The sequence below is a fragment of the Stegastes partitus genome, unplaced genomic scaffold, assembly GCF_000690725.1.
Source record: "Stegastes partitus isolate 25-593 unplaced genomic scaffold, Stegastes_partitus-1.0.2 Scaffold1545, whole genome shotgun sequence".
NCBI classification, from domain to species: Eukaryota; Metazoa; Chordata; class Actinopteri; family Pomacentridae; genus Stegastes; species Stegastes partitus.
The window spans coordinates 46,020-58,115 of NW_007579276.1; the positions used below are offsets into that span (position 1 = coordinate 46,020).

Here is a 12,096-nt window from a genome sequence, read left to right on the forward strand (position 1 = left end):
CAGTGCTCGTGCAAATGTTCCACCACGACAGTCCTGACCAACACCAGAGCTACACCCTTTGCTCGGCCCCACCCAAGACGACTGGTTTAAAGAAACACCAACAAGCCAGAGCAGCTGTTACCACCGAGGCCACAAGGCGGCACGGTGCAGCCGGACCGGACCGCTCCAGAGGACGGGTCGGCAGAGGGATGCTGTACTGAATGCAGCGTGACAGCTGCGCCTGAACACGCTGGTCGTTTATGCTCAAACAGTCCACATGGTGGCGCTCTACCCACTGAAATGACTCAGGCTGTGTGACGTCGCTGCTGGCTGTGACTGCGCCACCACCTGGTCAGACTTCAACCACGGCCGGCCCGCCGGTCGGCCCGCAAGTCAGCCCAACGGTCGGCCAGCAGGTCAGCCCGCAGGTCGGCCCTCGGGTCGGCCCTCGGGTCGGCCCGCAGGTCGGCCTTTAAAGCTGCACGGTCAGTTCTTTTTGTAAACAAAGTTTACATTCATACTTTTTGCAAACATACATTGTGGTATATTTTAGACGGCTAACACGTTCCCTCTTTGCTGCAAAGCTGATTTTCAACCTTCTTCTCTTTAAAAATACCAGGAACAGCTACAAAGCATCACATTTGTTCGTCGCCTACTTTTGTGCGTTGCTACAGAGCATCAGTAGTAAAATCCTGTCAGGACTGAGTCCATCAGACAGACTCATGGGGAGCCTCCTAGCAGTCCACAGGGAGCCTCATGGAGCCTCGTCCTTACACAACAACACTAGACTACGTGTTGTGTGAGACAGAGGAGCTTCCCTCGATTGAGAAAATCACCCTGATGATGGAACAGCAACGGCATCAGGGTCCAGAAGGCTTGTGCTATAAAATGGCTGCATGGGATTGAAAGGGAGCCTCGTGGACGAAGCTGTTTAGATCACACGAGCTGCTCAGGACATGTTGGCCAACGCTGGGTTTGATCTGCTCTGACTTCATAGAGGTACAACACTGTCTCACCAGCTTCCTCCTGTTTTTGGTTTCAACTCCACTAATTATGACGTTTGATGATGTTACTGGAAAAAAGCATCCAGATGATGTAAATGGGTTTGACTGCTGACTTGTCCGGGTTCTGAATCAGGCCCAGAGAGCTGTGCACACAGTACACTGTGCTGACAGGAGTACAGGCAGAGAACCTGCCATGAAGATGTTAACGCCGGGAAAGACCAGTGGATGGATGGATGGATGAGTAAATAAAAAAGATAATGTGATACGGAGTTAGGCAACACACACACACACACACACACGCACACACACACACAGAGTCTCAAAGACAACGTACTGTAAAGATCCAGGATGCCTGCATTACCTTGACAGTAGTGTACGCTGTTACAGAAAGACCTCCTCCTCTTAGAAAGCACCCTTATAGTTAAAATCATTCTTGTTTGGATACAAACGTCTGAAATGCTTTATCTGTTATCCCAGTTACAAAGAGACGGCATATAGAACTACAGTGAACACACGGATCTGTATCGCCCCCCGACCCCACTCTCCTTTTATACAATTGCATAGAAGTTTAAAAACCAGCCTCTGTTAATAACAAAACAACTCCAAGACGTTTAAGAAACTACTCAAATCTACAAGTTATAATGTTTTTTTTGTTTTCTTACATGTCATTTGCTGGAACCGCAATCCTTCACAAAAATAGACATTATATATATTCTCTTTGTAAACTGTTTCCAATCCAGTTGTTTTGACTAGAAAAGCATGCGATGGGGGGCGGGGCGGGACGGAGGAGGGTTGGGGGCGGGTTGGGGGTAAGGCGGGATCAGAAAAGCAGGGCCTCGTGCTGTTCGGCGCTCTGCTCGTCCGTCATCACGCTGACCAGTGACTCCATGGCGCGGCCCAGGTCGTCGGCCATGTGGAACAAACTGCCGATGTTTGGACCTGCAGAGACAGAGGAGGGAGTGATGAGACAGTCGCTAACCAACGCTGAGTGCAGGTTAGCACGATGACGCCATGCCAGCATGTGTCAGTCTGCGTTAGCAACAAGACGACGCATCAGGGGATGGTTCAGTACAACATGTCCAGTGAAGATATCTGGTGACGAAGCTCTGATTTGATCAGAACCAGAAGGAAACACGCTGAGCGAGGTGTTTCCTCCACTTCCATTAACTAAGGCTCTTATCCCACAACGCCTCTGATAACTAAACTACAAAAACACGATGGAAGCAAAAGGGTGAGAAGTCACACTGGACTCGTCTCTGCCGGGCAATGAGCTGAAACACACTGACCTAAACATAGTCTGTGTCCAACAGGTCAGCTGGTGTTGGTCGTGTTTCACGCTGTCTGGACCTGAAGACACTGAACTAAACTGTCAACAGCTCATCAGTCATGTGAGTTAAACGTCTGAGCTGAATCAGTCTCGTTTAACACATCCCGTGGTACTGAACGGTCTGGCTGCTGTCCTCCTGCTGGCTCGTTTGTATTTCTTTAAACCAATCACAGGTGTGATGGGCGGAGCCAAGTGAAGGATGCACCTAAAGTCGTGATGGTGGGATACTGACATGCAGGGAGACGAGCACTGTGATTAAAGTGGATCATCGACCGCAATCCTCAGCAAAGTCTGAGCTAGCCGACATCCAAGTGGTGACGTAGACGTGTAGCGTAAGCAGTGGTTAGGGGCAGAGAGGGGAGGCTGGAAGGTGGGAGAGAGAAGGTGGAGCCACTGACCTCTCATGGGTGTCCCCTTCTCCCGCCTGGCTCACCGAGAAAAGGAGGAAAGGAAGAAAAGAGAAGACAGGAAGAAAGAGAGGTACAATCAGCCTTGTGTTGGTCATAGAGAGGACAGAAGACTTCTGAAGGACATGAACACTCTGCGTCAGGCTTACAGCTGTGATCAGGTCTGACTGGAGGGAAAATGGAGGCACTTCAACAAAGCAGGAGTTACCAGAACTAATGACAGGAGCAGTATGAGCTCTGTCCAGTCAGATATACAGGTGTAGACCAGCACAGCATCTGACTAAGTCTCTCAGACCCTCCTCTGATCTTACATCCTGTTTCAAACTAACGGTGGCTGCTGTGGATGAGAGAAGTGGCTGCGTACCCTGGCTGTGAGGGAACGAGTTGTTGAGCTGCTCCATCACCTCCTCCAGGCCCGACGTGTCTTGAGAGGGGCTGGACAGCTCGTCGTCACCTGGAACAGGAAGGACATGAAGGTTGTCCACTTTCTGGCTGCTGAAATAACGCTGTGCTGATAACACACACACACACACACACACACACACACACACTCATCTCTTTTTTTAAAGGCAGCCACTCTCTGAACAGCATGGACAGTGTAAACAGAGACCTCACAGCTTGCAGACGTCACGCTGCTGGATGTTGTTCTACAGTAAACTACAACACACTCCTTTAACATACGTGTGTGTGTGTGTGTGTGTGTGTGTGTGTGTGTGTGTGTGTGTGTCTTTACCCATCGTGTCAGTCGTCTGGCTGGCGGCCACGCGGAGCAGAGGGAGGGAGGAGTCGGAGCGCTGAGAGGAGGTGGAGGGAGAGGACAGCGCCGTGCCGTTCACCTTGGAGTCCGTCTGCACACACACACACACACACACGCACAGAGACACACACACACACGCACAGAGACACACACACACACACACAGACACACACACACACACACAAACACAGAGACACACACACACACACAGAGACAAACAGACAGACAGACACACACACACACACAGACACACACACAGAGACAGACAGACAGACAGACAGACAGACAGACAGACTAGAGTCACAACAAGTCGGCAGCTGTTTAATCAGAAGCGTTTTCAAGGTGAGTGTGTGTGTGTGGGCCTGAGCAGCCGGCCTGGTCCTTGGTGTCTCACTGTGGAGATTCAGCTCTATGATCACTAGTGGGAACTTCTACAGACTGGATGTTGTAAAGCCAGGAGGCCAGCAGGGCCACAGACTCACTTAAAGGCTTCTGAACATGTAAAGGTGATTCACTGATTATATGGCCAGTTGACAAACTCTGATTCAGTTGTGTTCCGATAACGTCTATCTGTGGATGTTTGGAGCCTTTGTGTACTTAACACGGATTCATACATGTTACAGTCTTCATATAGACGATGTATCTACAGGCAGCCATGTGTCCACGGGCCGAGGTGGTGGGACATATGCTGATCCTGTGTCTTCAGTGCTGCAGTGCAGCTACATCAGATATGACTGAACATGTAACATGCTGCCTTTTCAAACTGCTGCAGTATCGCAGTATTTAGAATAAAGTTCACCCGCACAGTTGACGGAGGTCAGCTATTTGGGTGCTAGGTTTCTATCGACAGCACCAGTCCAAAGTCAGGCCACACCTTCTCAATCAGTGGTCTGTATTTATGGTCATTATTTTCCACATCAGATATTAACACTGAAGACATCAAAACTATGAAAGAACACATCTGGAACTATGCTCTAAACAAACCAGTGTGACTGGTGGGTCTACCTGCTCCAGCAGCTGTCTCAGCCGATGCAGTTGGGACTCCAGCTGTTTGTTGTGGTCTTCCAGGATCTGCATCCGGGCCTCCAGGCGACCTTTATGCTGCCGGAGCAGCTTGGCCTCTGCGATGAGCTCGGCGTCGCGTGCACTCTGCGGCGACACCGGGAGGATCTCTGGGGGCGACGGCAGCGGGGACAGACCCTTTCTGTCGTGGGCCTTCTTCAGACGGTCGTACTCTGCTTGTAGCTTCCTGCAGAGAGGAGCACAGGGAAGGTTACATACATGACTCCCAGTGCTTAGCAGAGAAGCTCTACTTGTGTTTTACTGTTGTCTTGGGGGAGCTGGGTGTTTGTAGCAACACGGTGTGAGATGTAGATAAACGGAGGCGGTAAGCATCGATCAGCAGCACTGATCATTAACATGATCACGATGGTAGCTGTGACTCAACTGTGGAGCATCTTTTTCCAAGCTCGTCTTGGGGCTCCTTCACCACCGCTCACAACACATTTGGATCATTGTCCAGCAGTGAGCAGCTTGGTTTCTGCGTTGTGGGAGAACAGTGTCCTTTCACAGCACATTTTAAAGCTGGTTGTTTTTCTGAGTAGGAACTTTAGAACGTGGCCTAACAAAGGTCATCGTTCACCTGAAACGCTGCTGAGGAAAGACTATTGATGTGTGTCCTGTTTGTTCTTTTACTCTGTCACTGATTAAAACTAAAAAGCCTTCACAATGCGCCCAGCTCTCAACCTGGGTCTGAGCCTGATAAATCCAGGATGTGGTCTTCCCACAACATATAGTGATGGTATTTGATGAGAAATTCTTAGGATTTATTTCCCAGTGCATTCTGAAACCCGCCTGTTGGCTAACGTCACACCTTCAGCTGCTGTCAGGCTCACAGACGGGTTGTTGTATTTTGTTCTATTGTACTTAATGTACAGAAAAAAAGAAAACAAAGATCTAAATGAGATGCTGGATAGTGACGCGGTCCTATCTGCTTGTGTCTTTCTTTATTTTTAGTGTTTTGTACTTCATTAAGTTCAACAAATACAAACCCAGACGAGGCCCATGCTTTGGAACCCATACATCTAGAACCGTCACTATTGTCGCCTGTTGTTCAGCAAACGTGACCCTTTAACAGGAGGTTCAGCTGAGTTTGGAGTTGAGGGAATAAATGCTGCAGCCCAGAGAAGACATTAATGGGTCGAGTCTCTGACCTGTTCTCCTGCTCCAGGTCGTTCAGGACCCTCTCCAGCTCGCCCTTCTCCTCCGTTTCCATGGAGATGAGGATCTGGGCAGGACTGCGGGGCTGGCTGAGAGGAGAGCCTTGGTTCAGAGACTGGCAGTAGTGCTGGATCAACATGTGCTCGTCATCGCTGCAGACACACACACATATCAAACATGCCCACCGGTGATGGGCACACACATAAACACACATTCATATAGTCACAGAGGTTCCGGTGCATGTACACATGCACACAACACACACAACACACACACACACACACAGGAAAATGGAGAAAAAGAAAATCAGCAAGTGAATGAGGAACCAGCAGTGGAGCAGGACGGCAGCACAGAACAGGAGTCTACAGCACAGCGGGACAGAGAGGGTGGAGCTGTCGTCCTCAAAACATTTGTCCTGGACTCTGTTTGGAACGCTGGCAGCTCTGATGAGGTGTCTAGATGCTGCTGCAGTAGCTGCTCTATCAAACACGCTGCACTTTGCAAGCTGTAGATGTGTATTATTTATAGATTTATCTTTGTGGCTAACGCTCAACTCTAAACAGCTAAACGCTAAACAGAGACTGCAAACACACTCAAACATAAGATGCATAAATACATTTTTGACACCTTAACGTATCTGCAGACAGTTTGCTGCGTACATTAATTCAGGTTTCCTCCAGTAAGACAGTGATGGCTGCATTTTGGGCTGATGTGAATGAAAAACCTCTAATTTAATTGAAGCAATAAAACACTTGGTGACAGGATGAGTAAAACTGACTGGGCAGCAACTTGACTGATCGTTTGTTAGGAAGTCCACATATTTAGACGTAGTTCAGTTGAAGGAGTAAGTAAACAGTGGAGTCAAAATGACCTAAAATAACCCTGATGATGTCATAGGACTAAATCATCATTATAACAGGAAGCTTGTGTCACAAATTGAAAGAGTTTGAACTATATGGGCATTAATTAAGAAGGTCTAATGAAAGTACCACTGTTTGCATTATGAGAAATGTAGTATTTAGTGATTTAATTCATGTTAGGAACCAAAAGCATCTCAGCCTCTGATGCTGAAGTCTGGAACCATCTTCTCTGAATCTGTTTTTTAGGAGCCCCTCTACTTTATAAGTGTTTGATAGCGACTAACCAAAGCACCCCTTCAATCACTAAATGACTCCGTTAAACTAATTCAAACTCCAACAAACACATATGAGGCCTTTTTCTTTGTTATTATTTTAACTTTCAATAGTGTCAAGAGTTGCATTTAATGCCAGAAGCTGCAGGCGATGACATAAAGTGACTGGGCCGACTGGACAAGTGCCAGTAAACTGGACTTATGAGTGTGGGAACTTAAATGTGCCATCTAGAGGTTCTGGAAATCAAAAGCTAGCAGCCTCTCCTAATAGTTCATATGGGAGTTCTTACATAGAGAAGTGGAGCAGAGTCATGTTTAGGCAGGCTGAGACATTCATTCTGATTTCTACAAATTTAATTTTGACTACGTGGTTCTGCAAGTTTGGGTTTTGTGTTCCTGTCTCTGCACCATGCAAAAGATCTGTTCTGGAAAGACAAAAGCTAATGCAAGACTGTCAGTTTAAACATGTATGCTTCAATGAATATGTTCCTACTTTGATCATAAATGTGATAAATAATCTAGATTACATTCATCCAGAGAAAATCTAGGGACAACATCAGAATGACATTTGAGATGGGCTGATAGAATCATCTGATCACATCATATCTGTGGTTATGATGATGCAAACAACAAGAATAAAATCATAACGTGAGCTTGAATCCAGAATACTCAGCACAGTCACCGACATAAATCACAGCCAGCCAATGGAAACAAAGACGACAGAGCCAGTTCACACACAGTGATCCAATCAGTGGGTGAGGAGGGTTTGGCAAAACAAACAAAAAGCGGTTCTCACATGCTCTCATTGGGTGAGATACTGTCATTCAGATAAGAGCCATTACGATTCTCCATTTCTGCTAACCTGCGAAGGGGGAAGAAACACAGCAGTCAGTCCCAGAAGCAAAGCAATCAGGAGGTGAGAGGGAAATCCACCTTAAACAGAACCCTGGTACCGCAAATTCTGGGCTGTACACATGTGGAGCCGTGGCTAATGGCTAGGCTCATGTCATGGTACCCTTATGAACATGCAGAAAGCATGACGTGACCTTAAGGCAGGAATGATTTAAAAGAAGATGTCAACACAACTTTGTTAGATTGTTTTCACATTGAGTTTGCAGTAACTTCAGAGTGAGTACGTTTCTTTATAAAGACTGAATGGTCAGTAGAAAGTCGCTGTAAGTGTTAGAAAACTGTTTGTTGTTAGATCTGAGAGCGACCAGCCGTCCTTTGTGAACAGAAACAGGTTCATGTTTTCATGCTGCTCGTGTTTTGAGCACTACAACCGAAGCCGGTCATCGTCACTGTGTTGACGTGAAGGCGAATATCCATTAGACCTCAGAAGAACCTGTTATTATCTCTGAAGGAACCAGTGTCTGGCCATTGGGACGCGGCCTGTCAACACATTTCATGGCTTCTCCAACAGAGCTGTCAGGATTAAACAGCTGTGATCAAAAAGATTTAAACTGCTCTGTCAGTGTTTCCACGAGATCCAGCTCCTGGTGGATGAAGTTTCTGCCCAGAAAGTAAAAAGATTTTGTGGCTTCATGAGACCTTAAAAAACAACAATCAGAACAAAATCGTTGGCAGTGAGCGTTTAAGGAGATAGACTCCAGCTGACTGACATCTAGATAACCTGGGAACTATGAGCTCACTCATGGCTTGATTATGTTCCTCCTTCACTCTACCGCCTTCTGGATTATATCTGGAATCTGGTGGATCTAGATGCAGAGGCTTTGAGAACTGGGCCGGTGTGACTCAGCGAGTGTTGGTGGGTTCTTCTGTGTCAGCCCAAGGCAACAGTGTCAAACACGTTCTGTTCGGGGTCAAACACTGGGCCTGTGGCTCCGACCTCAGGCTGGCTCCAGCGAGGAAAACCCACTGCGCCTGACTGACTGAATAAAGGACCAATTGATGGACTGCTTGACTGACTTATTGTTTTATTGATTTGACACTTGTTGTCCCTCAGTGGCGGGTTTGTCGGAGTCGTTAGCATCAGTGCAAAATGAAGGAACACTGCAGCGTTTGGGTGAATTAGCTGTGATTGACTCCATGTGGCACCACAACACTTCTGACGGCTTTTCTCTCCTCGAGCTATCGATGACGTTTTGGAGAGCTCAGACGCACATACAAGCAACTTCTCTGAAAGTGAAACTGATATTCTGAATTTCAGAGGGAATTTATGAACACAGTCACAGTTAAACAAATGGCTGGAAATCCTTCCTTTTAGCCATTAGCCTGTGTTGGTCTATTATTATCAACTTCCTGTTTGGACTGGCAGCCGACAACACGAGGGATGAACTACGAGCTCAGCAGTCACACATTTCTTTGCCCAGATGTGATGAACTTTTACTGAATGTTTCAACAGATGATGTGTTTCTGCTCTAAACCGACTTGTTGCTCTTGTGGCAACGAACATTTTTCACATCGACTGTATTAAAGTGTAATCGTGGGTCACCTGTTGGTGCTGCAGGGATCTCTCACTGGCTTGTGGACAGCAGATAGCTCATACATAGAGGATCTGGTGTTTAGAGTTCTTTCTTTATTAATAATATAATCAATTTTACTCTTTGATGACTATTTTTCTGGACTGACTTTTAGATCTATTGAGTGAAATATTGAGGAAATGTTGACCGAATGATCCCAGAACCGATCCTTATGAGATACTATGAGCACAGTGGTGCAGTGCTTCAGCATTTCCTCCTAATTCATCATTTCAAATCAATCAAAATGGTTGTGGTGTGTCGTAGGGGGAGCTCTCTAGAAGAGCCACTATCTGCTCACAGACCTGAGGACAGCGACAGGGAATGCAAAAAAAAGAAAAGCATGGGGAAGGCTGCGTCATTGCATCTGCTCCCAAAGCGTGAGCACACGCTGCTCAGAGCCTGTGCTGAATGCAGACAGTGCATTACCGGTTGGCGTAGTGCTCGATCCGAGTGTGTGTGTCATCGTGTGAGAGCTGAGGTGACGAGCCGGGCCTGTGAGGAGGAAACAGAGAAAAACAGACATCATTAATACACACACATTAGAAATCGACCGATCAGATCACCGGCCCGACCGACTGAGGCCGATTTTTGGCATTTTTAGATAATCGGCAGTGTTATCTCTTACTGTTTAGTTAAAGCTGATGCTGTAAGTTTAGAGCTCTGTAACATCTTTCTTAAGTCAGACTAACTTTAACAACCTGCTCCAGCTGACAGACACGTCTCTCCAGCAGAGACACGGCCTGCAAAACACTGAACAAGAAGCAAAGCACAATCCACAAATCAGAGCATTAGCTGCATTCACAGTGGCTGAAGTTACGCTAACGGCTAGCGGTTTGGACTGACAGAGAAGTGGAGTGTTTGCACAAACGTAAAAGCCAGCACCGCTTTACCAGCATCCAAACTGTAAACATGGTCACACATGTGGCGCTGATGATGCTTTAGTCGCACACTGTGACGACTCCGGCTCCTCCTGTCTACATGCAGACGTAAACACAGAGTTTTTCCAAATCTCCACTTTAGCCGGTTTTCAGATATGATGGTTTTCGGTGACTCGTAGCTTCGTCTACGTGTAAACCAAAGGCCCGTTGAATTATCACCGTTGTTGCTGCGTGTAAACGGGGTCTTTGAGAACTCTAACCAGTTCTCATGCAGTGCCGTAGTCCTTGAAAGATTAGATTTGAATCTGAAAATCCTGAAAACTTCCTTTACCCTGACATTTGGAAGTGTTTTCATGTTATGAGCCCAAACAGATGAGTTTTCACAATGAAGTAAACACACAACAGACAGCGTCAGCTCAGCGTTTGTCTTTTATCATCACATGTGCCACACAGCACTCTGGTCTCCTCTGAGCGGTTCAGGTTCAATGTGCTGAAACACACTGCCACACCTCCCATTAGATACGAGCCGTTTCTCAGCTCTGTTTTCTTTTAGGCCTGATACACATGCTAATTCAGGGTTTAGGCCCCTATTGGTTACAGGAATGATGTTTTCCACGGTAGTGACACCAGGCATGCATACTTCCCATGAGCACTTGCTGCACAAAATGAGCAACAGACAGAGCTGAGATTGTTCAGTTGTAAGTATTTCAAGGGCTACTGCATCCTCCATGCTGTGGCTCTGCTGTTGCAGAGGGACCAAGGCTCAACATCGAGCTATTGTAGATACCTTTATTGTTTTAGTTTATGTCCACTGCATGCTGAGGATCTTACGTTGCTAAAGTGTGCAACAGCCTGTCCAGTGTCATCAGTAAACCCAACTCCAACCAAAACTAGCACGACTGAATAAAGTTCGGTTTGGCCATTTTCCTCTGTCAACAGCATTTAACTGTAACCCCAGTGTAACAACATAACATCAGTCAAATGCATTTATTCCTAACAATTTACATGTGCACCAGTGACTTATTTACCGGGCATTGGTCGACACACCAGTCCAACCCGGTTAGACTGAGTGTGTACTCTAATGTCATACTGGTGGTCAAAGTGTCTTTAAGAGATGAAGAGGAGACAGAGCAGGTATCAGCAGCACAGCAGCGCTACACCTTGTGCTTGAAAAACTGACACCACAGCAGTCCTGCAGCTTTGCTCTGTGAACAACATCTGGCGAAAGACTTTCTTTCAGGATTAATAAAGTTCTATTTTATCGTATCTTCTCTTCATAGGAGTGCGTTCAGCTGGGTGCATTGAAAAGCTAAATATATTCAAGTCACACGACACATTACAAATAAGGTTCATAAATAGGTCTTCACTTTACATGACATTTTTCATCACTGGCCAGGATAGTTTTTCTTTAAAAGGCAAGTTGAATGTCCAGATCAGAGGAGCAACTCTTCCTGATGTTGAGTAAAGCACGAGCCAGAAAGTGTCCGATGTAAATCCACCACAGCTGCAGACAGAACGATGATGTGAAATGGGCGGAGCTCCGATAAACACAGACAGTGTGTGTTTGTGAGAGAGAGAGAGAGGTCAGGAGCTGAAGGTACAGTGTGAGTGTGTGTCTGTGTGTTTTGGCCAGGTACTCACGCATGGTCTACGGGCCAGAAGTTGATCAGAGTGACAGGACTGCAAGACAAAAAAAAAAAACATGAGATGAAGACACAGGAAGTGGGAGGACTGAAGCATGTAAAGCAGTGAGAGCTGATGAGGGAGAGGTCACATGGTCCCAGACTGGCACAAGCAACAGCGTGATAACATGATTAATACTGTCCATTGGCACGCAGGCAGAAAACAAACAACAAACCATCACCTGTGATCTGTCAGCCTCGCTCACTAAAACAATTACAAAATTCAA

At 46.6% G+C, this 12,096-nt stretch overlaps 1 protein-coding gene across 1 annotated transcript in view; it reads right to left on the reverse strand.

Moving 5' to 3' along the window:
• Positions 1-1,429: 1,429 nt before the first annotated feature.
• dmd (dystrophin) overlaps positions 1,430-12,096 on the reverse strand; it is a 123,849-nt gene continuing 113,182 nt past the window's right edge. Inside the window, exons 57-64 of the mRNA XM_008300463.1 lie at positions 11,829-11,867; positions 9,736-9,801; positions 7,623-7,688; positions 5,688-5,846; positions 4,480-4,723; positions 3,451-3,565; positions 3,082-3,171; positions 1,430-1,922 (exon numbers count right to left, since the gene is read on the reverse strand). Coding sequence (XP_008298685.1) covers positions 1,804-1,922; positions 3,082-3,171; positions 3,451-3,565; positions 4,480-4,723; positions 5,688-5,846; positions 7,623-7,688; positions 9,736-9,801; positions 11,829-11,867 — 898 coding nt within the window. The 3' untranslated portion in view covers positions 1,430-1,803. The remainder of the gene's footprint in view (positions 1,923-3,081; positions 3,172-3,450; positions 3,566-4,479; positions 4,724-5,687; positions 5,847-7,622; positions 7,689-9,735; positions 9,802-11,828; positions 11,868-12,096) is intronic.